Below are 26,333 nucleotides of genomic sequence, written 5' to 3'. Positions count from 1 at the left end.
AAAAAGTGTCTCAGAGTAGAGTAGTAGATCTAGGATCAGGTCCCCCATCTAATTCATTATGTTCTAAAAGGCAAAAAACTGATCCGCACTCCTCCTCTGAGACTATGTGGATATGGGCCCTGAAATCTGCAGTCTGGCACTCTGTCAACTGAGCTGTACTAACTGTACACAAACTAGTCAAAGTAACAGAATTGACTAATTCACTAATCTAGCCGCGTAGGTATCTTGGCATTCAGGCCAAAGAGTTCAATCTTGGTTTCATCAGACCAGAGAATCTTGGTTCTCATGGTCTGACAGTCTTTAGGTGCCTTTTGGCAAACTCCAAGCAGACTATCATGTGCCTTTTTTACTGAGGAGTGGCTTCCATCTGGCCACTCTACCATAAAGGCCTGATTGGTGGAGTGGTTGTCCTGGAGTGGTTGTCCTTCTGGAAGATGAACGGAACAAAGTCCAGAGAGACCTCAGACTGGGGCGAAGGTTCACCTTCCAACAGGACAATGACCCTAAGCACACAGCCAAGACAACGCAGGAGTGGCTTTGGGACAAGTCTCTGAATGTCCTTGAGTGGCCCAGCCAGAGCCCGGACTTGAACCCGATCTAACATCTCTGGAGAGACCTGAAAATAGCTGTGTAGCAACGCTCCCCATCCAACCTAAAAGAGCCTGCAGAGAATAATTGGAGAAACTCCCAAATACAGGTGTGCCAAGCTATTAGCGTCATACCCAATAAGACTTGAGGCTGTAATCGCTACCAAAGGTCCTTCAACAAAGTACTGAGTAAAGGGTCTGAATACTTATGTAAATGTGATGTTTCCATTTTTATTTTTAATAAATTAGCAAAGGTATCTTAAAACCTGTTGTGCTTTATCATTATGGGGTATTGTGTGTAGATTGATGAGGGAAAAATGTATTTAATACATTTGTAACATAGCAAAATGTGGAAAAAGTCAAGGGGTAAGAATACTTTCCCAAGGCACAGTATCTAACCATGACGTTTCTGTGTTACCGTCTCCCATACAATAAATATTTCCCATCAGAGATGTTATTCATACATCCAGAAAAATTACAGTGGATGGCCTCCATTTTCAGAATTTCAGTTTCTCAGAATCTCGCCCAAGAAATAGTAATTATCTTAGGCAAGGATGGTAATGTCAGTGCAATACATGACAAGACAAGTAGGTACAATAATTAAACTACAGATGTAGGATCTTATTTTGATCACCCTGTTGCAGGAGAACTGTCCTGCAATGCAATACATTTTAAATTTGTGTATTTGAGGTTTAAAAAAAGGCTTCTGAAGTTTGTAATTTCCACTTTTGACATTTTAGACTTGATTTTCCTTACGAAAAATGTATCAATCCATACAAAAATGTCAATTACTTATAATCCACATAATAATTAACATTTCCTGTTGCCGCAGGATTATTTTCCTATTGTAGCAGACTGGCTCAAATTAAGATCCTACATCTTTAGGTGTTTATCACATACTAAGCTTATCAAAACAAGGACAGATTCACCTTGGTATCATATACAGTGAAAGATAATTTCAAAATCAGGTATTAACTGACAATGAAATCAACTTATTGTGTTTAGGTGCTTGGCAGCGATTATTCCTGCAATAAGCACAGCCACTCTGCCTCAACTGTACAAAGAAGAAGCATTTCTATTTGATTACATTTTGTATAATCAACCGTGGGTTCAGGCAATCTGCATGTGTAATCTGCCTTGATTAATTCTCAATGTGCCGCGGCTGGTAATGAGAAGGTAAAAGAAGCAACTCTTGAACTTTATAAGCACCTCTGAAGTGCCACCCAATGTCAGGCCCTGTCAGAGGCAAGCTCCTTAATGAAAAGGTTGTCTGGTTGATGCATGAGACCACTGAAACCCTTCTACTGAAATAACATGGAGGTTTGAATCCAGTTTGAATGGTCACTGGTCAAAAGTGTGGAATTATTGCTGTGATAGTCATGTTAACTGTTTGGGAAATATAAAAGGATATATGTTTTCACTGACTGTGTCATATAGTACACATATTGGTGGGATAGCCTATACCTACAGTGTGACTCTAATAGGCTGTGTTTACACAGGCAGCCCAATTCTGATTAAAAAAACAAAACGAATTGGTCAGAATTAGGCTGCCTGTGTAAATGCAGCCATATTGACTGAAATACTAAGAAAGATGATTTCAGCTGTAGTATGTAAGTGGCCATTTCATATGACTATGTCTAATCTAATCTAGTCACTGTTTCACTGTTATGAGATGTCATGGTGTAATATTTTGATCTTCAACTCAAACAACACATCATGATATATATTTGGTTTCATGTACTCTCTTTTTTCTCTGACCAAATTCTCTTGCCAAGAGAAATAAGCAGGGTTGAAGAAATACAACCTGCCAAATTTTGAGAAACCTTAATTTAGAGGCGAGCCCCACTGGGAGTATATTCTCTTTTTATGCTTGACCCCTCAATCTCATTTTCCACTCCTGGAAGCTGATCCCTATCTCCATGAGCCTCATCCTCAATGCATTAGGCAGCTCATGGAAAAAGGAAAATGGAGGGCAAAGGGAACTCTTGTCTTCCTGTATCCTGAGCCGTCCCATGGTCACGGTACACAAGGTTCACTAAACCCCAAGTCAATCCTGATCATCCCTGTTCAATCCCACCCATTCCTGGCCAGTTCTTTATTTCAGCTCAGTAATGTCCAGTTATTCCCAGTGATTCCCCCCCCCCCCCACACACTCATTCAAATGCAAGCTCACAGTTCACATACTGAGATAAATGAGGGAGAGTGATGATTCACACTGTATATAATGGAATTGCCTGATAATGGGAGGACACAATACAAGCTAAGAAAGTCTAAATTCGACCCAGTCAGAAATATGGATATTTCAGATAATGGACAATAAAGTGTTCTTCTTTTTCTAGTATTATATCCCCTTTTTTTATGAGCTGCTTATTGACTCCTGTGGCAGTGGACTTTCAGCACCACCATGATTATTCAATTCTGTAATTGCAGTACCGCATTACTAATCTACCTTTCATGTCTTTGTGATGAGTACATTAACCTCTGTGGAGTCCTGCCTCACTGCACAATATGTTCCGCACCACAGCTTTAATCTGGTATTCTGGTGGGACTGTTGAGACAAATATATGTGAATTATACTAAGCAACAGGCTGTAATCGCCATGGTGTACTTCTAACAGAATGGCATATAGCACTTCAATATATTCCAATGTAATAAAAAGATTCCTCGAGGCCAGACCTATTGACCTTGGATTAACTTTTTAGCGACAGGGGGCAGTATTCGGAAATTCGGATGAATGACGTGTCCAAATTAAACTGCCTACTACTCAGGCTCAGAACGTAGAATATGCATATTATTAGTAGATTTGGATAGAAAACACTCTGAAGTTTCTACAACTGTTTGAATGATGTCTGTGAGTATAACAGAACTCATATGGCAGGCAAAAACCTGAGAAGAAATCCAACCAGGAAGTGAGTTGTAGTTCTTCTATCTAATCCCTATTCAAAGTACAGTGTCTGTGGTGTCATTTTGCACTTCCTAAGGCTTCCATTGGCTGTCAACAGCCTTTAAAAACAGAGAATAGGAGCTCAGACAATCAGTGGACTGCCGGGGACCAGTGAGTTGTTTACTGCGCAGGTACATTGGCGTGCCTCTCCTTCTTTTTCCTCTGTAATGAATACGCTATTGTCCGGTTGGAATATTATCGTTATGTTTCTATGAATGGTAATGGAACTATTTGACTTTTCGTCTCTGGTTCTGCGCTCTCGCGTTATGCCTTTGGATTAGTGACCTGAACGCGCGAACAAAACTGAGGTATTTGGACATAAATATGGAGTATTTTGAAAACAAATTACATTTCTTGTGGAAGTGGGAGTCCTGGGAGTGCATTCCGATAAAGATCAGCAAAGGTAAGGGAAGATTTATAATTCTAATTCTGAGTTTAGTTGACTCCAGAACTTGGCGGGTAACTGTATAGCTTGCTTTGATGTTTGAGCTCTGTACTCAGAATATTGAAAAATGTGCTTTCGCCGAAAAGCTATTTTCAAATCTGACACAGCGGTTGCATTAACTTCTTTGGGACAGGGGGCAGTATTTGCACGGCCGGATAAAAAACGTACCCGATTTAATCTGGTTACTACTCCTGCCCAGAAACTAGAATATGCATATAATTTGTAGATTTGGATAGAAAACACTCTAAAGTTTCTAAAACTGTTTGAATGGTGTCTGTGAGTATAACAGAACTCATATGGCAGGCCAAAACCTGAGAAGATTCCATACAGGAAGTGCCCTGTCTGACAATTTGTTGTCCTTCTGTTGCATCTCTATCGACATTACAGCATCTGTGCTGTAACGTGACACTTTCTAAGGCTTCCATTGGCTCTCTGAAGGCGCCAGAAAGTGGAATGGGGTGTCTGCTGTCTCTGGGCAAAGTACAGCAGCTCTGTTTGTGAGTGGTCAGCCTGGGGACAGTGAGACTGGAGATGCAGGGTCACGAGACTTCTCAATTTTTTTCTTTCAGCCTTTGAATGAATACAACGTTGCCCGGTTGGAATATTATCGCTATTTTACGAGAAAAATAGCATAAAAATTGATTTTAAACAGCGTTTGACATGCTTCTAAGTACGGTAATGGAATATTTTGATTTTTTTTGTCACGAAATGCGCTCGCGTGTCACCCTTCGGATAGTGACCTGAACGCACGAACAAAACGGAGGTATTTGGATATAACTATGGATTATTTGGAACCAAAACAACATTTGTTGTTGAAGTAGAAGTCCTGGGAGTGCATTCTGACGAAGAACAGCAAAAGTAATCCAATTTTTCTAATAGTAATTCTGAGTTTAGTGAGCCCCAAACTTGGTGGGTGTCAAATTAGCTAGCCTGTGATGGCCGAGCTATGTACTCAGAATATTGCAAAATGTGCTTTCGCCGAAAAGCTATTTTAAAATCGGACATAGTGATTGCATAAAGGAGTTCTGTATCTATAATTCTTAAAATAATTGTTATGTATTTTGTGAACGTTTATCATGAGTAATTTAGTAAATTCACCGGAAGTTTTCGGTGGGTATGCTAGTTCTGAACATCACATGCTAATGTAAAAAGCTGGTTTTTGATATAAATATGAACTTGATTGAACAAAACATGCATGTATTGTATAACATAATGTCCTAGGAGTGTCATCTGATGAAGATCATCAAAGATTAGTGCTGCATTTAGCTGTGGTTTGGGTTTATGTGACATATATGCTTGCTTGGAAAATGGCTGTGTGATTATTTGTGTCTATGTACTCTCCTAACATAATCTAATATTTTGCTTTCGCTGTAAAGCCTTTTTGAAATCGGACAATGTGGTTAGATTAACGAGAGTCTTATCTTTAAAATGGTGTAAAATAGTTGATTGTTTGAGAAAATTGAAATGTGATATTTTAGTTGGTTTTGTATTTCGCGCCGTGTGATGCCATTGGCTGTTGGCTAGGGGTTCTGCAGGCGGAACGGTATTCCGCAGTCGGAACGTCTGTCCTTAACAGGTTAAGGAGTAGTAGATCTATAATTCTTTCAATAACTGTTGTAAAGTTTATCAACATTTATGATAAGTATTTTTGTAAATTGGTGCTCATTCACCGGAAGTTTTGGTGGGAATACATTTCTGAACATCACGCACCAATGTAAAATGGGGTTTATGGATATAAATATGAACTTTATCGAACAAAACATACATGTATTTTGTAACATTGAGTCCTGGGAGTGTCATCTGATGAAGATCATCAAAGGTTAGTGCTTAATTTTAGCTGTATTTCTGGTTTTTGTGATGCCTGTCCTTGCTTGAAAAATGGCTGTGTGACTTTTATTTTTTAGGCACTGTCCTAACATAATCTAATGTTTTGCTTTCACCGTAAAGCCTTTTTGAAATCGGACAATGTGGTTGGGTTAAGGAGAAGTGTATCTTTAAAATGGTGTAATATAGTTGTATGTTTGTGAAATTTGAATTATGAGATTTTTGTTGTTTTGAATTTGCCGCCCTGCTATTTCACTGGCTGTACCGCGGGTGGGACGCTAGCGTCCCACATAGCCCATACTAGTTAATGCTTAATGCAGGGAGAAATACTGTAGGCACGAAGGGAGCTTGATGGCACCGATGATCTTAATACAACATTTTCAATACATTCTCTGGTTAGCTGGGAAGAACACTGACGACACTGATGACAATGACAGTGATAGAATATAGATGTAACTCTATGGATGATGACAGTGACGATGTCATTGATGATGACACTAATGATGACACCGGTGATGATGTCCATAGAGATACAGTATATATAATACCTTTGTTCTATATTTAATTCTGTGATGATGTTCAGGCTCTTACCAGCTTGCCTTGGCAGCGTTGCGTTCCCACTCCTTTCTCACACTTGTGGTGGATGCTCATCTTGCAGGCTTTGCAGCGGAGGCCATGTTTGGCCGTGTTGCCTGCCAGCATCACCACATGCTTGGAGGTGGTACCTGTCAAAAAAGCACAACATGAAGTCCATTTCATCTTTAAAGAGCCATCAAAGTTTGGTGATGTATTCATAAATTATTTGGCTGAATTATCTACAATTTCCATGACACAATTAATTTGGCAATTCCCATGACAGAATACGATTCCCAAAACACAATTCATTCAACATTTTCCATGACAGAAAAAAGGGGATACAATCACAACTATCATGTCATGTCATAACTGCTTTTATCAGACTACAGGAGAAGGAATAGAGGACAGGTGAGTTAACTCAGTTCTGTTGTAATCACGGTCGTTGCAGCTAAAAGTATTACTCAGACATTGCCCATTTGCAGTGCTGTCAATCTCTGACACAGCAGTGTTCACCTTGAGAGTGCAGTGGACCATACTTTTGTCTAGACTTGACCGTCTGGTTAAGGTAATCAAATCCAGTGTTAAATTAAAAACGGAACAAATATGATCTCCCTCAACCCCAAACCATTTCCCCAAACTTCCTCTCTTAAAGTTTCATTAAATTGGACCCAACTTAATCCAGTACTCTTCTGCTCAGTGTCTAGATGCGCTTCTGTTCACCTTCAACAGCTTTCCCGTTTCTGGATACAAAGGAAGTTTGATGCGAAAAATCCCCATGCGGAATGATGCCTCCTGTCTATGTGTCTACACCACTAGTGGTTTCATTGATGTATGAGTCACAGACATTGGAATAATTGAAGACTAATTAGGCTTAATTGCATTCAGAAGTTATGAAACAGACAATGTGACTGTCTGTAAGCAAGTGAGAGAGAGACAGCAGTAGAGAGAGAGAGAGAGAGAGAGAGAGAGCAGAAGATATAGAGCGAGAGAGAGAGGGGAAGAGAGAGAGCAGAAGAGATAGAGAGCAGAAGAGAGAGATAGAGGAAGAGTGAGAAAGAGCAGAAGAGAGAGGGAGAGCAGAAGAGAGATAGCAAAATATAGAGATAGGGAAGATGGAGAGAGAGAGACAGCAGAAGAGAAAAAGGAGAGATAGGTGAAGAGAGAGTGAGAAACAGAGAGAGAAAAAGAGAGTGTGAGCAGAAGAGAGAGAGCAGAAGACAGCAAGATAGAGAGAGAGAGAGAGAGAAATATAAATAAAAAAGAGAGAAAAAAGAGAGAAAAAAAAGAGAGAAAAAAGAGAGAAAGCGCAGTGGAGATGCTACAGATGGAAGGAAAGTATTGTAGAAACCTACCAAAAAACAATTAGCCAAGAAATTCTAACTGTTTCTACAATAATTTTCTTCCTGCTGTTTTTGCAACAGCTAATGGGGATCCTAAAAAAATACCAAATACCAAAATAAAAAAATGTCATTAGACAACCAAAGAAAATTAACAACAATGACAAATGGTTTGATGAAGAAAGCAAAAACCTGAAAAAGAAATTGAGGAACCTATCCAACCAAAAACACAAAGACCCAGAAAAGCTGAGCCTATGCCTTCACTATGGCAAAACAATTAAACAGTACAGAAATACACAAAGAAAAAAATTATGAACAGCACATCATAAATCAGCCCAATATAATTGAAGAATCCATAGAATCTAACGACTTCTAGGAAAATTGCAACACATTAAAATAATAGTAAAGACATCAAAACTATGAAATAACACATATGGAATCATGTAGAACCCCAAAAAGTGTTAAACAAATCAAATATATATTTTATATTTGAGATTCGTCAAAATAGCCATCCTTTGCCTTGATGACAGCTTTGCACACTCTTGGCATTCTCTCAACCAGCTTCATGAGGTAGTCACCTGGAATGCATTTCAATTAACAGGTGTTAACAAGTTAATTTGTGGAATTTCTTTCCTTCTTAATGCTTTTGAGCCAATCAGTTGTGTTGTGACAAGGTAGTGGTGGTATACAGAAGATAGCCCTATTTAGTAAAAGACCAAGTCCATATTATGGCAAGAACAGCTCAAATAAGCAGAGAAACAACAGTCCATCATTACTTTAAGACATAAAGGTGTCACACCCTGATCTGTTTCACCTGTGTTTGTGCTGTTCTCCACCCCCCTCCAGGTGTCACCCATCTTCTCCATTATCCCCAGTGAATTTATACCTGTGTTCTTTGTTTGCCTGTTGCCAGTTTGTTTTGTTTCTCAAGCCTACCAGCACTTTCCCCTCTGCTCCTGTCTGTTTCTAGTTCCTGTTTTCTAGTTTTCCTGGTTTTGACCATTCTGCCAGCCCAAACCCTGAGCCTGCATGCCGTTCTGTACCTTGTCACACCACACTGGATTATTGACCTCTGCCTGCCCTGACCCTGAGAATGCTTGCCATTCTGTACCTTTTGGACTCTGATCTGGATTGCTGACCTCTGCCTGCCCTTGACCTGTTGTTTTGCCAGCCCCCTGTTCTAATAATAAACTTTTGTTACTTCGACACTGTCTCCATCTGGATTTTCCCTAAAACGTGATAGAAGGTCAGTCAATATGGAACATTTCAAGAACTTTGAAAGTTTCTTCAAGTGCAGTCGCAAAAACCATCAAGCGCCATGATGAAACTGGCTCTCATGAAGACCGCCACAGGAAAGGAAGACCCAAAGCTACCTCTGATGCAGAGGATAAGTTTAATAAAGTTAACTGCACCTCAGATTGCAGCCCAAATAAATGCTTCACAGAGTTCAAGAAACAGACACATGTCAACATCAACTGTTCAGAGGAGACTGTGTGAATCAGGTCTTCATGATTGAATTGTGCAAAGAAATCACTACTAAAGGAGACCAATAAGAAGAAGGGAATTGCTTGGGCCAAGAAACACGCGCAATGGACATTAGACTGGTGGAAATCTGTTTTTGGTTCCAACCGCCGTGTCTTTGTGAGATGCAGAGTAGGTGGACGGATGATCTCTGCATGTGTGGTTCCCACCGTGAAGCATGGAGGAGGAGGTGTGGTGGTGTGGGGGTGATTTGCTGGTGACACTGTCTGTGATTTATTTAGATTTCAAGGCACACTTTATTTATTTGTATTTTTTTGTTACCCCCTTTTTCTCCCCAATTTTCGTGTCCTCCGAAACATGACCCACCAAGCTGCACTACTTCTTGACTTTTTGCTTGCTTAACCCGGAACCCAGCCGCACCAATGTGTTGGAGGAAACACCGAACACCTGTCGACCATGTCAACATGCATGCGCACGGCCCGCCTTAGGAATCTCTAGAGCGTGATAGGAAAAGGACTTCTCGGCCGGCCAAACCCTCCCAAAACCCGGAAGACAATGGGCCAATTGTGCACAGCCTCATGAATCTCCTGGTCGCGGCCGGCTGTGACACGGTCCGGTATCAAACCAGGATCTGTAGTGCCTGTTCAGGGGCATGAACGACAGATTTGTACCTTGTCAGCTCAGGGATTCAAACTTGCAACCTTTCGGTTACTAGTCCAACACTCTAACCACTAGGCTACGCTGCCGCCCCAAACTATACATCACAGAGACTGAAATATAACAAAACCATTTAACATAAAAACATCAGATTTCCGCCGTAAAAAAACAACAACAACAAAAAAACATTTATTAATTATGAAATTCGAACAAAATATTAATAACATTACACCTATGAGGCAACTAGAGGGAAATTTGGTCATTTAAATGCAGGAAAGGCGTACACATACACACTTTATCTTCAGATTTAATATAGAAGCTTAGTACTTTTTAATCAAATATAGATTCAAGCCTGGCCACATATACCACGCTAGTGGCATGTAGAGTGTGGCTGGCCTGAAAAACTGTAGTAAACTGCTTAAACTCAACGTCCTTAATACTGGATTGTAATATCACACAGTTTACACCCAAGCACATCTGTGTCTAGTCCATTTTTGTCTCAACCCATTTACCTCTCTTTTCTGCCCATGTTTTGATTGACTTTGTACAGTAGACTTTACAGTAGCATGTTCCTATGAAACATCACTGATATTTCATTCCATAGACAATGTTGCTTACATAATAATGTTAAAATGCTACATATGAGTGCCTATTCGACTGTAAGCAATATGCCATGGTGGAGCCCCACTGCCATTTGTCATTTGTCTAGCAAAACGTTTGCTTCCAGGACTTCATTGATTAATCAATGAGCACGTGCCCATGCAGCCCAGACCCTATATGCGTGTGGATATGTGAAACACAATCGATAGATTCCTTCACATTGCACAGAGGCAGAGTAAGGCCTGTTTTGTTTGACTTCTATCAGTAACTATGTTGACCTACTGCACAGCCATCATTCATAATTAACAGTGGAATCTGGATTAGCAGTGAGATGCGTTACAGAACCAAATTATAGCAGTAAAATCTGATCCATAGGATGAGATCTGACATGAGATATGCGGCACTGAACAAGCTGAACGCACCACTCTTCCCCTCATCCCCACATACTACAGTACTTAGTATAGAATTCTGTTGTAAACTGTAGTATACTGTAGAATGCTATACTACACACTGTAGTATCAATCGTTCATGTGTAGTACTTAGTAAAGAATTTTGTAATATACTGTAGAATACTATAGTGAATATTACATTATTATCCACATAAAAAACACTGTAGTAAATACTACAGAAATGTCTGCAAACACCACAGTCCGCAAAAACACTAAAGTAATTAATTTGCATATACCCTGTCTATTCCGCTCCCCCATATACACATTTGTGCCACCCATAAGAGAGAAACCTACATGCAAAGTATAGACCATATATTGCGTTCCCTATGGTTATAGAAAAGAGCAGAAGATCTGATCCCTCCATTCAGAACCCAGTTCTATCTACAGTTGGAAATGTACATACACCTTAGCCAAATACATTTAAACTCAGTTTTTCACAATTCCTGACATTTAATCCTAGTAAAAATTCCCTGTCTTAGGTTAGTTAGGATCACCACTTTATTTTAAGAATGTGAAACGTCAGAATAATAGTAGGGAGAATGATATATTTTAGCTTTTATTTCTTTCATCACATTCCCAGTGAGTCAGAAGTTTACATACACTCAATTAGTATTTGGTAGCAATGCCTTTAAATTGTTTAACTTGGGTCAAACGTTTCGGGTAGCCTTCCACAAGCTTCTCACAATAAGTTGGGTGAATTTTGGCCCATTCCTCATGACAGAGCTGGTGTAACTGAGTCAGGTTTTTAGGCCTCCTTGCTCGCACACACTTTTTCAGTTCTGCCCACAAATTTTATATGGGATTGAGGTCAGGGCTTTGTGATGGCCACTCCAATACCTTGACTTTGTTGTCCTTAAGCCATTTTGCCACAAATTTGGAAGTATGCTTGGGGTCATTGTCCATTTAGAAGACCCATTTCTGACCAATCTTTAACTTCCTGACTGATGTCTTGAGATGTTGCTTCAATATATCCACATAATTTTCCTCCCTCATGATGCCATCTATTTTAAAGTGCACCAGTCCCTCCTGCAGCAAAGCACCCCCACAACATGATGCTGCCACCCCCGTGCTTCACGGTTGGGATGGTGTTCTTCGGCTTGCAAGCCTCCCCCTTTTTCCTCCAAACATAATGATGGTCATTATGGCCAAACAGTTCTATTTTTGTTTCATCAGACCAGAGGACATTTCTCCAAAAAGTATGATCTTTGTCCCCATGTGCAGTTGCAAACCGTAGTCTGGCTTTTTTATGGCGGTTTTGGAGCAGTTGCTTCTTCTTGCTGAGTGGCCTTTAAGGTTATGTCGATATAGGACTCATTTTACTGTAGATATAGATACTTTTGTACCTGTTTCCTCCAGCACCTTCACAAGGTCCTTTGCTGTTGTTCTGGGATTGATTTGCACTTTTCGCACCAAAGTACGTTCATCTCTAGGAGACAGAACGCGTCTCCTTCCTGAGCGGTATGACGGCTGCGTGGTCCCATGGTGTTTATACTTGTGTACTATTGTTTGTACAGATGAACGTGGTACCTTCAGGCATTTGGAAATTGCTCCCAAGGATGAACCAGACTTGTGGAGGTCTACAATTTCTTTTCTGAGGTGTTGGATGATTTCTTTTGATTTTCCCATGATGTCAAGCAAAGAGGCATTGAGTTTGAAGGTAGGCCTTGAAATACATCCACAGGTACACCTCCAATTGACTCAAATTATGTCAATTAGCCCATCAGAGGCTTCTAAAGCCATGACATCATTTTCTGGAAGTTTCCAAACTGTTTAAATGCACAGTCAACTTAGTGTATGTAAACTTCTGACCCACTGGAATTGTGATACAGTGAATTATAAGTGAAATAATCTGTCAGTAAACAATTGTTGGAAAAAGTTTTTGTCTTAACCGACTTGCCAAAACTATAGTATGTTAACAAGAAATTTGTGGAGTGGTTGAAAACTAGTTTTAATGACTCCAACCTAAGTGTATGTAAACTTCCGACTTCAACTGTACATACCTACAGAACCTACCTATACAGGTTATGGAAAATGAGCTCCTTTACTATTTCTCCAGTAGGCTTCCTCAAGGAGAAAGCAACCCACTTCTATGTCATAGATAATAAAACAAAAACACTTTAGTAAATACTACAGTATTGTACCCCAAAACATTACAGTAAATACTACAGTACACTACAGTGAATACTACAGTGAATACTACAGTAAAGTCTGCAAAAACACTAAAGTGAATACTATAGTATTCATATGGGATCCCTCCAAAGAAACTTAAACCAGAGGGAAAAGCTAGGTCCTTGTCATGCAGTCTGCTCCTGTGTTGCTTGACTAAGCCTCATTAATACTCAACAACAGGAGTCATTAGTGATACTGATCTGTTTTTGTTCTCTTGCCAACTCCTTATGGCTTGACAATGACACTGGAGTAGACAAAAGCACAAACAGACCTGGGACCAGGCTACAGACAGACCTTGGAACAGGCTACAGACAGACCTGGGACCAGGCTACAGACAGATCTGGGACCAAGCTACAGACAGATCTGGGCCCAGGCTACAGACAGATCTGGGCCTAGACTACAGGCATATCTGGGACCAGGCTACAGACAGATCTGGGAATATGATCCTTGTCTGGGACGGAGAGGGACAGAGAGGTCAATAACAGAGCACAACAACAACAAGGCCACAAACAAACCAACAGCAACTGTAAACCAGAGAGGAGCCCGAGCCCTGCATGGCTAAGCCTACATCTGTAGAGATTTGGGTGAGACAAAGTCAGCTTACTGCTAGTCTCGTGCACCACACTTCATATGCCTGGGGACAAGGTTAGGTTACTGCTAATGTCAAAATATGTCAAGGTTACAAAACAAATGATCTCATATAAGTACGGTTTGGAAGGCATTGATTATTGTTTTTTCTGAGTTTATTGTGTAGCCTACAGTAGTAGTGCATGACCGTTTTTAATGGGAACTATGGTTGTCCTTGAGCACAATATACTGGGATCACTGCCATGTCTATCCAGATGGGCTAGGGTGCCTGACAGTGACAGAATAGCAAAGGCCAAATGAAACCCTTGTTACACATTTGTTAAATGGGGGTGCTTTCACTGACTCATTGTAATAATGTGGAGGTATGATGAGAACCCCTCACGCTGAATGAGATGAGTGCAGCTATGGGATGAGCCATGGTGCCCAAGTGCCTAGACACTTCTGACAAAAGCCCTTTCAACTGTGGTGGTGAATGCTGTCTGGTGGGGTGAGCTGGCAAGGAGCTGGCCAAACAGTTTATAATAGGAGAAGTGATGGCACCCTGGCATCCAATCACACTGTGGTGGCATCTGCTCTCATGGCTGAGGCTACCTTAACAGACCTTTTCTTTTTTATAAAAGGAGAAGTGATGGCATCCTGGTATCCAATCACTCTGTGGCATCTGCTCTCATGGCTGAGGCTACTTTTAACAGCCCATTTTTTATTTATACCGCAGTAATAGTTTGGACAACTGCCAGACCTGAACTTCCTCTTCCTTCTCCCTCACTCTCTCTCCCCCCACTTTTTTTGTCACTCTTTTTTCCCTCTCACTCCACACGTGAGCATGTGCACACACACACACACACACACACACACACACACACACACACACACACACACACACACACACACACACACACACACACGCCCAAACTCTGATACAGTGAGTCGACACATTGATCCGTTAAGCCCCCTTTCCTGCCTCCATCCTCTCATTTCCTGTGTAAATTACCTTCATCGTGCCTGAGACTCGCCTGCCTCCCGCCGCTTCTCTCTTCCGTACCCTTATTCAACTTCAAATGAGGACCTGTACAACTAACTTTGATTAATTTATAAACTTTTATCCGCTTTTGTTCAACTGGGTTTCGGCATATGACTTACTCAGCGGTATTGAAAAAACACAGATTTCCCTTGACCCCTTCATTAAATGAAACACTGTAGTAAATTAATTAAGGATGATGAACCTGAATATTGTCGTTTGGATCAGAAGGAAGGTGATAAGATTGATCATTCTTTCATGAAGGAGCTTACTCATTCCTGATCATCACTGTTATAGCCTGCTGTAACAATCACAGAGCAAAGTCTTTGCTGTGTAGGCCTATGTTGTATATTGCTATGTAGGCCTACGTTGTACATTTTTCTAAGTGCCATACTCATTACTTATAATACATACTGTACATAGATTAAAGCAGGTGCTATTCTTTTAGCTCTTGGGCTTAGAATGGTTGTGTATTTCCCTATTGCTTTCCTGGAGCAATAAGGCATCATAGTTTGTTTGTTCAATACTCATACACACACTCATACAGAATAACGGCTAGAATATTATTCATTTCGAGGCATTCGAGGTAAAAGCTGGATGAAGATTTCTAACCTCTTTTCAACTCTGTAAATTACTCTCCACCTTCTGCCCCCCCCCATAGATCTCCTATTCACTTTATTTAATAAGTCATTTGCAGCAAGGCCCTGTACTCAATAAACGACTAACGCGCTGTGCTCAATCAGAGGCATTTTTATGTACTTCAACTAATCTGCTGTGGAGTTAATATCGCTTTCAATAACAGACTTATGTAGGCTAGGCCTACATCTACGGAACGCAAGGAGCCTTCTAGTCAGTTAAATTCCTTTTTGGAAAAAGCCTTCGTAGACTGAAGCTTATCATCACAATAACGTGCGTGACATCTTTCAAGTGCATGGGGCCAGTTACAAAAATAATATAATCTTGGGGAGAGAGAGTGTGTGTGTCAGAGAGAGAGAGAGAGAGAGAGAAAGAGAGAGAGAGAGAGAGAGAGAAAGACAGAGAGAGACAGAGGAGTTAGGCTAGGAAATACAGACTGAGATGGATAACAAACACCTCATCATAATATTCCCCTGAGCTCAGTGATTAGTGTTTCACCTGATAAACTTTTAAGCTAATGAACTTTGACCCGTATTTTGGATGTTTCCTTCTGTTTACATGTGTATCTTAGGGATTGAATTTGCAGAAATGCATCAAAGCGAATAGATTACTTTCCCATGTCTTATGACAATTATGTGATTTGCAATTTGCCAAATCAAATTATATACAATAGAAGAACCCATTTCATACATCCAGCAGCACAATTACATTTTCACATAGGAGCACACGCAAGAAGGGGAACATGCTCGGGGGCTTAATTGATTTACAACAAATGGTGTGTTCGCATTCTATAATATACCCCATCAATCCAATGAGCCGGAGAACAAGGTAATAAAATCAGCTTTTTCATTATGGATGACATTAATTCTGCATGAACTTTTATTAAATAAAAGCACCCTATGTGCAAACAGGGTGATGTTGACTCATTGCAGAGGATTCTCAACAGGTCTTCCAACAGGTCTTCTAATATGGCTTCCTTTCCAGTTCTCTAGAGTCTAGACAGGCATTAGAGATTCATTGATTTCTAAGAAAAGTTCATCAGGCCCCTTAATTGATGCATAGCGCAGACATTTGTACAACTCCCAAGACAAAATATTCATCAGAGAGCAGCATTGAAATTCATATAATCTGTCTGAATAAAGGTATAGTAAACTGATATCTTATCTGAATACCTCTACAGTGCCTTCACAACATGTACCATTTCTTGCATAATTGCATTCCTGAGTACACCTATACCTAGTCTGTATCACCATTTTGCTCTGTGATTCAGTATGCTGACATCCCAGCATCTACTCTACAGTAAGCCTTTAGTTCTATGTGATGGTCTTGCAGCCCTTCTGTGACTCTCTGACTTTAACTCTCCTTCCACCGGGCTCATTAAACAGTCTCTCTCTCTCTCTCTCTCTCTCTCTCTCTCTCTTACACATGCTCTCATTAGATCTGGTGAGCCGGACAAATGGAGAGCAGTTCACCCACGACTGTGTGACCATGCACGACTCCAACACCATCATCAAGTTTGCTGATGACACGACGGTGATAGGTCTGATCTGTGTGATCACGCTCTCCGTAGCCGATGTAAGACCTTTAAACAGGTCAACATTCACAAGGCCGCAGGACAGACGGATGACTAGGACGTGTACTCTGAGCATGCGATGTCCAACTGGCAAGTGTCTTCACTGATATGTTTAACCTGTCCCTGACTGAGTCTGTAATACCAACATGTTTCAAGCAGACCACCATAGTCCCTCTGCCCAAGAACACTAAGGTAACCTACCTAAATGACTACCGACCCGTAGCACTCACGTCTGTAGCCATGAAGTGCTTTGGAAGGCTGGTCATGACTCACATCAACACCATTATCCCAGAAACCATAGAACCACTCCAATTTGCATACCGCCCCAACAGATCCACAGATGATCTAATCTCTATTGCATTCCAGACTGCCCTTTCCCACCCTTTCCCATTCATTGACTACAGCTCAGCATTCAACACCATAGTGCCCTCAAAGCTCGTCAATAAGTTAAGGACCCTAGGACTTAACACCTCCCTCTACAACTGGATCCTGGACTTCCTGACGGGCCACCCCCAGGTAGTAAGGGTAGGTAACAACACAACTGCCACACTGATTCTCAACACGGGGGCCCCTTAGGGGTGCGTGAAAAGTCCCCTCCTGTACTCCCTGTTCACCCATGACTGCATGGCCAGGCACGACTCCAACACCATCATTAAGTTTGCCGACGACACAACAGTGGTAGGCCTGATCACCGACAACAATGAGACAACCTATAGGGAGGAGGTCAGAGACCTGGCCGTGATCGTGATCAAGACAAAGGAGATGATTGTGGACTACAGGACAAGGAGGACCGAGCACAACCTCATTCTCATCGAAGGGGCTGTAGCGGAGCAGGTTGAGCGCTTCAGGTTCCTTGGTGTCCACATCACCAACAAACTAACATGGTCCAAACACACTAAGACAGTCGTGAAGAGGGCACGACAAAGCCTATTCCCTCTCGACTGAAATGATTTGGCATGTGTCCTCAGATTCTCAAAAGGTTCTACAGCTGCAACATCGAGAGCATCCTGACTGGTTGCATCACTGCCTGGTATGGAAACTGCTCAGCCTTCGACCGCAAGGCGCTACAGAGGGTTGTGCATACGACCCAGTACATCACTGTGGCCAAGCTTCCTGCCATCCAGGACCTCTTTACCAGGCCGTATCAGAGGAAGGCTGCATCTACACTGAGGTTTCTCTGCAATACACTACAGTGTGAATGTTTGTTTGAGTTTGGAGGGTGACTATTACCTACGATCATGTGGTTGCAGACGTCGCAGAAGGTGGGCTTCTTGAAGATGTGCTCCATGAAGCCATGTCCAGTGGGGTCGATGGCAAGGGGGTGGCGTCCCGGGGAATAGACCAAGGAAGGGGGGGCACACGGGATGGCCGGGGGTGCATTAGAGATCACCAGGTTGGAGGTTGAGAGAGGGGGGGCATGGTGAATGGGGTGGACTGGGTGGACGGGGTGGACAGGGTGGACGGGGTGGACGGGGTGGACAGGTTGGACAGGGTGGACGGGATGGGCCACCGCCACCCCGACCACGCTCAGTTGGCACGTGCTGCTGCTGCTGTCAGAGAGTAGCTCCGTCGACAACTTGGCGTCATTGTTGTTGCGCTGGAAGAAGTTGTCAGCGCTCTTGCTGCGCATGCTCTTGGTCTTGAAGGAGAGGGAGCGCTTCAACTTCTGCATCTGCAGAGCGAGAGAGAAAGGGAGAGAGAGAGAGAGAGAGAGAGAGAGAGAGAGAGAGAGAAATAGATTGAGAAGAAATTGACCTTAAAACATGTTTATTACTGTACAATATTGTACAGTATGTATCAAATTAATTCAAATTGGCTCCATTACTGTAGCATGGGTATCTTTGCTCCATAAGCACCACATCTATACAAGGTGCCATACAATCCTTTTCTGCATTATTACTCCTTATGACTTCTCATTGGGCTGTTCCAAGATAACTCACATTGAGTCTTCAACTGAGAGTCTTCAACTGAAAGCTTCAACTGAAAGAGAAAAACATTCATGAATGTTCACTCATATTTTTCTAAGTCTATTTCTGGCGCTCATACTGTAAGTGGCCACTGAAATTGCAAAGTCAACCTGCAGTTCTTTTGTAGAAAACCGCTGTATAGGTTCCGTCCCCCACATGGAAAGGAAACGTAATTTCCCGGGTTATGCTTTGCATCATGGAGGAATCATTTCTACCATGCTGGGCCATAACCTGAATCAATTTCCTTACTGCTTCTCTTTTTTAGGTATAATTTATAGAGCAACCCGGGAGACAGGAAATGTCTCCTTTACCATCTCTACAAATGTATTTCCTCATCTTGAAGGACTTATTGTTTACTACACTCTCACTTGGGTTGTGACAAACTCTCGACAAATTCCTTACTGTACACCCTGAGGCCATGCAACCAAAACATGTCAGAGTTTTTAAACTTTGTTTCCATTGAACATGCCATACAAATAAAGGCATTTTAATTCATTATATAAAGAGTGCCTCGGTCCTCCTTTCTTTTTGATTACCAATTTATTCCTTTTACCAAAGAGCACCTTCTATCTACCAAAATCTACTATTGTGTACCTTAGCACCTTCTGTCTACAAAAACCTACTATTGTGTACCTTAGCAACGGTTTCCTTCCTCCTTTTTTTCTACAAATTGCTTACTGCTTCTGTTTATTTTTTTGTATAACTTATAGAGCAACCCGGCAGACAGGAAATGGCTCCTCTACCACCTCTACAAATGTGTTTCCTCATCTTGAAAGACGTATTGTTTACTACGCTCCCACTTGGGTCGTGAAAAAACTCTCAACAAAACGACTCTCAGCCAAACTATAATTTCATTGCTTCCGTATGTCTGCCCAGTCAGTGCCTGCACCGTCACATTAAAGAGCACTTCTTTATAAATTATCGTGAATGGTGGTCAGAGAATGGACTCATTAAACAATTATTTTCCATTTCACAAGTCAGTGGCTGAATCTGTAATGGGGACCCAACACCAGGGTCAGTGGCTATTTTCAACTTGTTATTTAGGTGCATTTGTCCCTGCAGTTGATCTGTTTTCATTAGATTGGCTGCAATGATTTCCAGGTTCCATGACTGAAAAGTGTTGAAGATAACACACATATAAAGATCATAAAATGTTTTGTTGGATGAACAAATCTCCTGTGGTGACCAATGATTGCATTATCTCAAATGCAATTTGCAATGTGTTCCCCTGTTGTATTTTCCATCCAAATGAATCCAGCAGTGAAACTGAGTTTTGGCAGTATGCGTGTACGTGATCATGACCTGTTGATCAATCTGGTCAATCTGGAAATAATTAACTCAGCCCCCCTGTCAACACAGCATGGTACTCTGGTAGTTCAGTGTAGCTCTCTTTTCACAATTAAGCTTTGATGTAATCTAGCCTTGACAAGGAGATGGTGATTGGAAAATAAAATACCTATCTATAATGTATAGATCCAGTCTTCTTCCTCACTGAGAAAGGCTGCCTTTTTTTGTCTGTTTAACTTCTCAGTAATGAGATTGAAATGAAACAATGGTCCAGATAAATTAAAATAAATCCTAAATTGTGTCATCTTGAAAGTCAAATTGCAATGATATAATTGAATTAAACAGATATGATGGAGTAAGACATGAGCTGATACCGTATCTGTCTACTCCCGCTCCTCCCCTCCGGCGTTCGACGTAGCCGGTTTACTAACCACCGGTCCTGGCAACCATCATTACGTGCACCTGCGCTTCATCATCAAGCACACCTGTTCTCCAATACCTCACCTTTATCTGGCACTCCAATAGGTTCCTTCCCCAGGCAGTATTGTTTCTGTTTGTTCATGTCTAAACGCTACTCCTACGTTGTATCGTTCCATGTTTGTTGTTATATTAAACTTACCACCTGCTTCTCGACTCCCAGCGTCGACATTACAGAATACAGTATCTAAGGAATACCTATTCCCCATTTCAATAGGATCCGACTGAGAAGTATAATTATTTTAAGTTATAGCTTGGGGATGGACAAAATACAGATGTGTTATCATTGCATTTTGCACTTTTTTTCTCTACTAAGACCAGAGAGAGAGCCATAATACACCAGACGTCAGTATTTTATGAGCATCTGTGTTACCCACTCTATCATGAGCTTAGTGGCTGGAATCCTTAAAGCCCCTACATGTGCACATTACAGCAGTCAGAGAATTGGAGAGGTGGGATCTATCAAAAAAATTGTGTGCTTTCTTCCTCTCTCTCAATGTGACTGCTCTGTGATTTAATGGAAGGAAACAGAAAACTGTACTTCAATTAGACGCCCATCTAAAATTATTTGCCATGTTTTATATTCTATAGAAAATATGTTTACTGGTATGTTGCTCCCCTTCCATGAAAAATAAAACAAACTATGAAGAGCTTTCAGCTATATTTCTATAAAGGCAGCTGCCACTCAATGCACTTTGTCATAAACAATGAAGGCTGCACTGTTCTGTTTCTCAAGACTAGAACTCTACATTAAGGTCTTCCTCAGCATAATAAGACAAATGAATCAACAGACCAGGCTGCAGGAACACCATTGGGAAATGTCTGGCTGTTGATACAGGATCCATCACAAGAGCAATAGCCACATGGGCAAGCTTAAAAAGAGCCACTCTATCATACTTCACAGGGGGCTAATGAGAAGGGGGGATTTCAAGTTAAAAGCTAATTTACCAAAAACACCTCAGGGAATATCATGAATTACACATTTCCCAAGGTAGCTTAAATAGTGTTTCTCATCAAGAGTATATCAAATGGAGGTTTTAGCAAAGAGGCTGATTAAAGTTTTGATAGGGCACTTCACTTTTCTTACTTTATGAACCACAACTTTCCTTTAAAAGGAAAAACAATGAAAGTCACATCGAAACAAGTGAAAGAGTCCCTATATGGTGCCTTTAAAAAAGTAGCCTAATTATTTCTCTGCAACTTGCATTACAAATGGTTTACTATGCATTCCGAATTAAATCAACCGCCTGTGCCATGTGCATTGAATCACACGTGTGAGGTATGGTTTCATGCAGTATTCTAACATTCTAGAATGACTTAGTATAAGTGGCATTCTGGGAACAGGTATCATTTCTCATTAATAAAAAAACGATCATGACACGTGACTAATAACTAATTATCCATTCAGAAAGCAATCAGCATACCCTACAGTCACACCTCTCTCAAAGGAACCCAACCATAACATCCCAACTGAGACACCTGGAAGAAATGATTACAGTTGCTTGCCCACAGCTGCTAACTACGCCAGGATACCTGCCAAGAATCCATTCAAATAGCAATCTAGCGACCACATTTACTGATGTGTAGAGATGGGGAGTGCTACAGACTAATGTAACAATGAAAGGGAAAAAGGTTTCGTTTTGCCATCGCTGGAGCAACTGGCTGGGAAAGGGAACGGAAAGGGAACGTAAAAACTGAAATGGTTTCTCTCAACTTGAGATTGTCATTTACGAGAACTGAGAAGCGTGTCTAAAGTGTCCCGCATAAGCCAGAGAGCTTTGGGACAGGAAATGGAGTGTAACTGGCTGAAAATCTACAACCATAATGATAGTGACTGGTCCAGTATTTTGAAGCTAATTATAGCTAGTACTTACTCAGGGCTATGGGTGACCCAGATAAATAGGTGTGGACCACACAATTAGACAAAATGCCAATGGCAGAGCTGGAACCCTCCTATTGCTCCCACGTGCAGAAACCCCCATCAACTTTTATGGGTCCATCTGTCTGTCCTATTCATAAATATTCAGCTTTTTATGATATTGTACTTTCATTGGCAAGGTTAGATATGATACTGTACTTTCATTGGCAAGGTTGGATGTTATAAGCCAATATTATTGGCTGAAAACAATCAGTGGAAACACTTCACTGGAATCAGTGGGAAAACTCAATTCAGACTAAATCGAACTCAGGAACAATTAATGTTGTTATTATAGGATTTTAAGCTATAATACAACATAGTAGCCTAAAATAGTATTTCAGAGTATATATAGTTTAAATGTGTCCATCATATAACTTTACTTTAAGAATGCCTATTGTGGGACAGACACTTAGATACTGTACATATTTAATACATGAAACATGTATGAATGGGTGGAATATACCATATGAAAATGTTTTTGTTTACAACATGATGCATAAGTATGACCATGTGCAATGTATGAGCCATTTAAAACATATACAAATAGCCTTAATTGACCATTTGGCAAAATAATTGAAATAAGCTACATGTCTAAGCTTTGGCTGTTCCCGACAGATTGCGAGGCAGTCATGCAGGTTCTTTATCTATTTTAAACCATTTCACGATCTATTGATTCATGGAATGGGCGCATCAACTAAAAACCGACCTTCTTGGGTACCACTACCTTTGTCTCCTGTTGACTCGCGCTGGGCGCTGGTGACTGAGGGGTCTCGTGCTGCTCGCGCTCGTTCTCCTTGCCCAAACGCTCGTCTTGCATGATGTTAGCTGGTGGAATCATGTTATTTCCTCTTGGACAAAAAAAACTTAAAGGGCGGCTTCGGGTTGCGCTGAGGACTTTGTACACTCGTGTACAGCTTTGAATATCTCAATTGGCTACATTTTTCAGTTTCTTCATTCTTCGTCGTGACTTCGTTTTCAACTGTCCTGAGATGAGAAGTCAGTCTTATGGCGGTTCTGAGAGATAGGCTACAGAATCGACTGCGGGGAAAAGAAAACAATTTGGTGCGTAGAATACATACTTGCTAGCCAATTGCCTTATAAGTGTACCCACTATCGACTCTGTTCGGTACTTTCCATCACTATCCTGCTGCGTAATGTTGCCTACATCCCATCCGTGTCCATGTGCGCGCTGCGCCTGGTCTTGAGCTGTCTGTGCCCTCAGTGATCAGCCGGATTCTGCTGTCAGCTTGTTTATGGGCAGATAGCTGAGCGCCTGCCTCATTACTGTGAAGGGAGGGGTCTTTCTTGTCAACGTAGTTTTGTAAACCAAGGCAGGCCTAGACAGCCTTCCATTTCTGTCATCGTACATTTCAGAAAGAATTCTACATGTATTTGGTTATTTTAGTTCAAATTGAAGCAGGCAGCTGGCAGACTATCATATTTACATAGACTATATAATATACATGTTAATACATTTATATTTCTGAAGTACTGATGTACTGTTGAGTGACTCACAGGAGGTATGTTTGTAAATACATTTGATTAAGCTACAGTATGTAGCCTATTGACAATGTTTTGTTGTTTCTCTGTAATACTAGGGAGGAGGTGAGGGCCCTCGGAGTGTGGTGTCAGGAAAATGATCAGGTAAGACCCAGATGCAGACCACGCCAAATAAACAATGGTTTAATAATCCAACAGGGGCTGGCAATAGACAGGTCAAGGCAGGCAGGGATCAGTAAACAAGAGGTGGGGCAACGGTACCGGGTGGCAGGCAGGGTCAGGGTAAGGCAGAGGTTGGTAATTCAGAGGGGGGCAAAGGTACACGTCAGCAGGCAGGCTCAGGGTCAGGACAGGCAAGGGTCAAAACAAGGAGGGCGAGAAAAGAGAGACACTCAATGTCAGCAAAACAAAAGAGATGATCGTGGACTTCAGGAAACAGCAAAGGGAGCACCCCCCTATCCACATCGACGGGACAGCAGTGAAGAAGGTGGAAAGTTTTAAGTTCTTTGGTGTATGTAACACCGACAAACTGAAATGGTCCACGCACACATACAGGGTGGTGAAGAAGGCGCAACAGCGCCTCAGAAGGCTGAAAAAATGTGGCTTGTCACCGAAAACCCTTCCCTAACTTTTACAGGTGCACAATTGAGAGCATCCTGTTGGGCTGTATCACCGCCTCGTACGGCAACTGCACCACCCACGACCGCAGGGCAATCCAGAGTGTGGTGCGGTCTGCACAACGCATCACCGGGGGCAAACTACCTGCACTCCGGGACACCTACAACACCCGATGTCACAGGAAGGCAAAAAGATCATCAAGCACAATAACCACCCGAGCCACTACCTGTTCACTCCGCTTCCATCCAGAAGGCGAGGTCAGTACAGGTTCTATCTCAAGGCCATCAGATTGTTAAACCGCCACCACTAGCACAGAGAGGCGGCTGCCTACCTACAGACTTGATATCATTGGCCACTTTAATAAATGAAACACAAGTCACTATAATAATGATACTGTAGCGACCCGCACAGACAGTTGTGGGTTATGTGTTAGGCTATTAGTGGGTTGTGTCGTACTTACCAGTGTTCGCGGGGTCATGCCAATCAACCTGCTATCTGCCAATCACGGGAATGCCTGGAATGTTCTGATACCGGGCAGCCTGGTGGTTGGTGGAGTGGCGTGAAGGGGGGTTGGGCAGGGGGATGGAGCATTGGAAGTTAAGACCGGGTTTAGCCATTGTTCTCTCTCTTACGTCTGGAATTCACAAGAGAAGGTCACGGTTCGTTTGTAGTGTACCTTTCATTTATTTGGCGTGGGCTACGGCCAAACAGTAGCCTGTGTTAAGTTGTGTTAATAAACCGTCCATTCGTTAACTCCATCCTCTGTCTGGACAATTGTTCCTTCATGATCTAGTCAGGTCATTACAATACTTTAAGAATGCTTAAATATCTCGCATTACTCATCTCATATGTACAGTTGAAGTCTGAAGTTTACGTACACTTAGGTTGGAGTCATTAAAACTCGTTTTTCAACCACTCCACAAATTTCTTGTTAACAAACTATAGTTTTGGCAAGTCGGTTAGGACATCGACTTTGTGCATGTCACAAGTAATTTTCCCAACAATTGTTTACTGACAGATTATTTCACTTATAATTCACTGTATCACAATTCCAGTGGGTCAGAAGTTTACACTAAGTTGACTGTGCCTTTAAACAGCTTGGAAAATTCCAGAAAATTATGTCATGGCTTTAGAAGCTTCTGATTGACATAATTTGAGTCAATTGGAGGTGTACCTGTGGATGTATTTCAAAGCCTATCTTCATACTCAGTGCCTCTTTGCTTGACATCATGGGAAAATAAAAAAGAAATCAGCCAAGATCTCAGAAAATAAATTGTAGACCTCCACAAGTCTGGTTCATCCTTGGGAGCAATTTCCAAACGCCTGAAGGTACCACGCTCATCTGTACAAACAATAGTACGCAAGTATAAACACCATGGGACCACGCAGCCGTCATACCACTCAGGAAGGAGACGCGTTCTGTCTCCTAGAGATGAACGTACTTTGGTGCGAAAAGTGCAAATCAATCCCAGAACAACAGCAAAGGAACTTGTGAAGATGCTGGAGGAAACAGGTACAAAAGTATCTATATCCACAGTAAAACAAATCCTGTATCGACATAACCTGAAAGGCCGCTCAGCAAGGAAGAAGCCATTGCTCCAAAACCGCCATAAAAATCCAGACTACGGTTTGCAACTGCACATGGGGACAAAGATTGTACTTTTTGGGGAAATGTCCTCTG

General features: G+C 41.6%; 1 protein-coding gene across 4 annotated transcripts in view; it reads right to left on the bottom strand.

The window, feature by feature from the left end:
- Window positions 1-23,790, bottom strand: part of stac (SH3 and cysteine rich domain) — a 45,305-nt gene extending 21,515 nt beyond the window's left edge. Inside the window, exons 1-4 of one of the 4 annotated variants that reach the window (XM_014129521.2) lie at window positions 23,241-23,790; window positions 18,826-18,865; window positions 18,116-18,557; window positions 6,392-6,525 (exon numbers count right to left, since the gene is read on the bottom strand). In XM_014129521.2, coding sequence (XP_013984996.1) covers window positions 6,392-6,525; window positions 18,116-18,557 — 576 coding nt within the window. In that variant the 5' untranslated portion in view covers window positions 18,826-18,865; window positions 23,241-23,790. The remainder of the gene's footprint in view (window positions 1-6,391; window positions 6,526-18,115; window positions 18,558-18,825; window positions 18,866-23,240) is intronic. The other 3 variants (XM_014129589.2, XM_014129365.2, XM_014129440.2) reach the window with 3 other exon arrangements.
- Window positions 23,791-26,333: the final 2,543 nt, after the last annotated feature.

Source organism: Salmo salar, chromosome ssa01 (assembly GCF_905237065.1).
Source record: "Salmo salar chromosome ssa01, Ssal_v3.1, whole genome shotgun sequence".
In the NCBI taxonomy this organism is placed as follows: Eukaryota; Metazoa; Chordata; class Actinopteri; order Salmoniformes; family Salmonidae; genus Salmo; species Salmo salar.
Note: the sequence above shows the minus strand (reverse complement) of the source record. Positions and strands in the feature narration are given on the sequence as shown.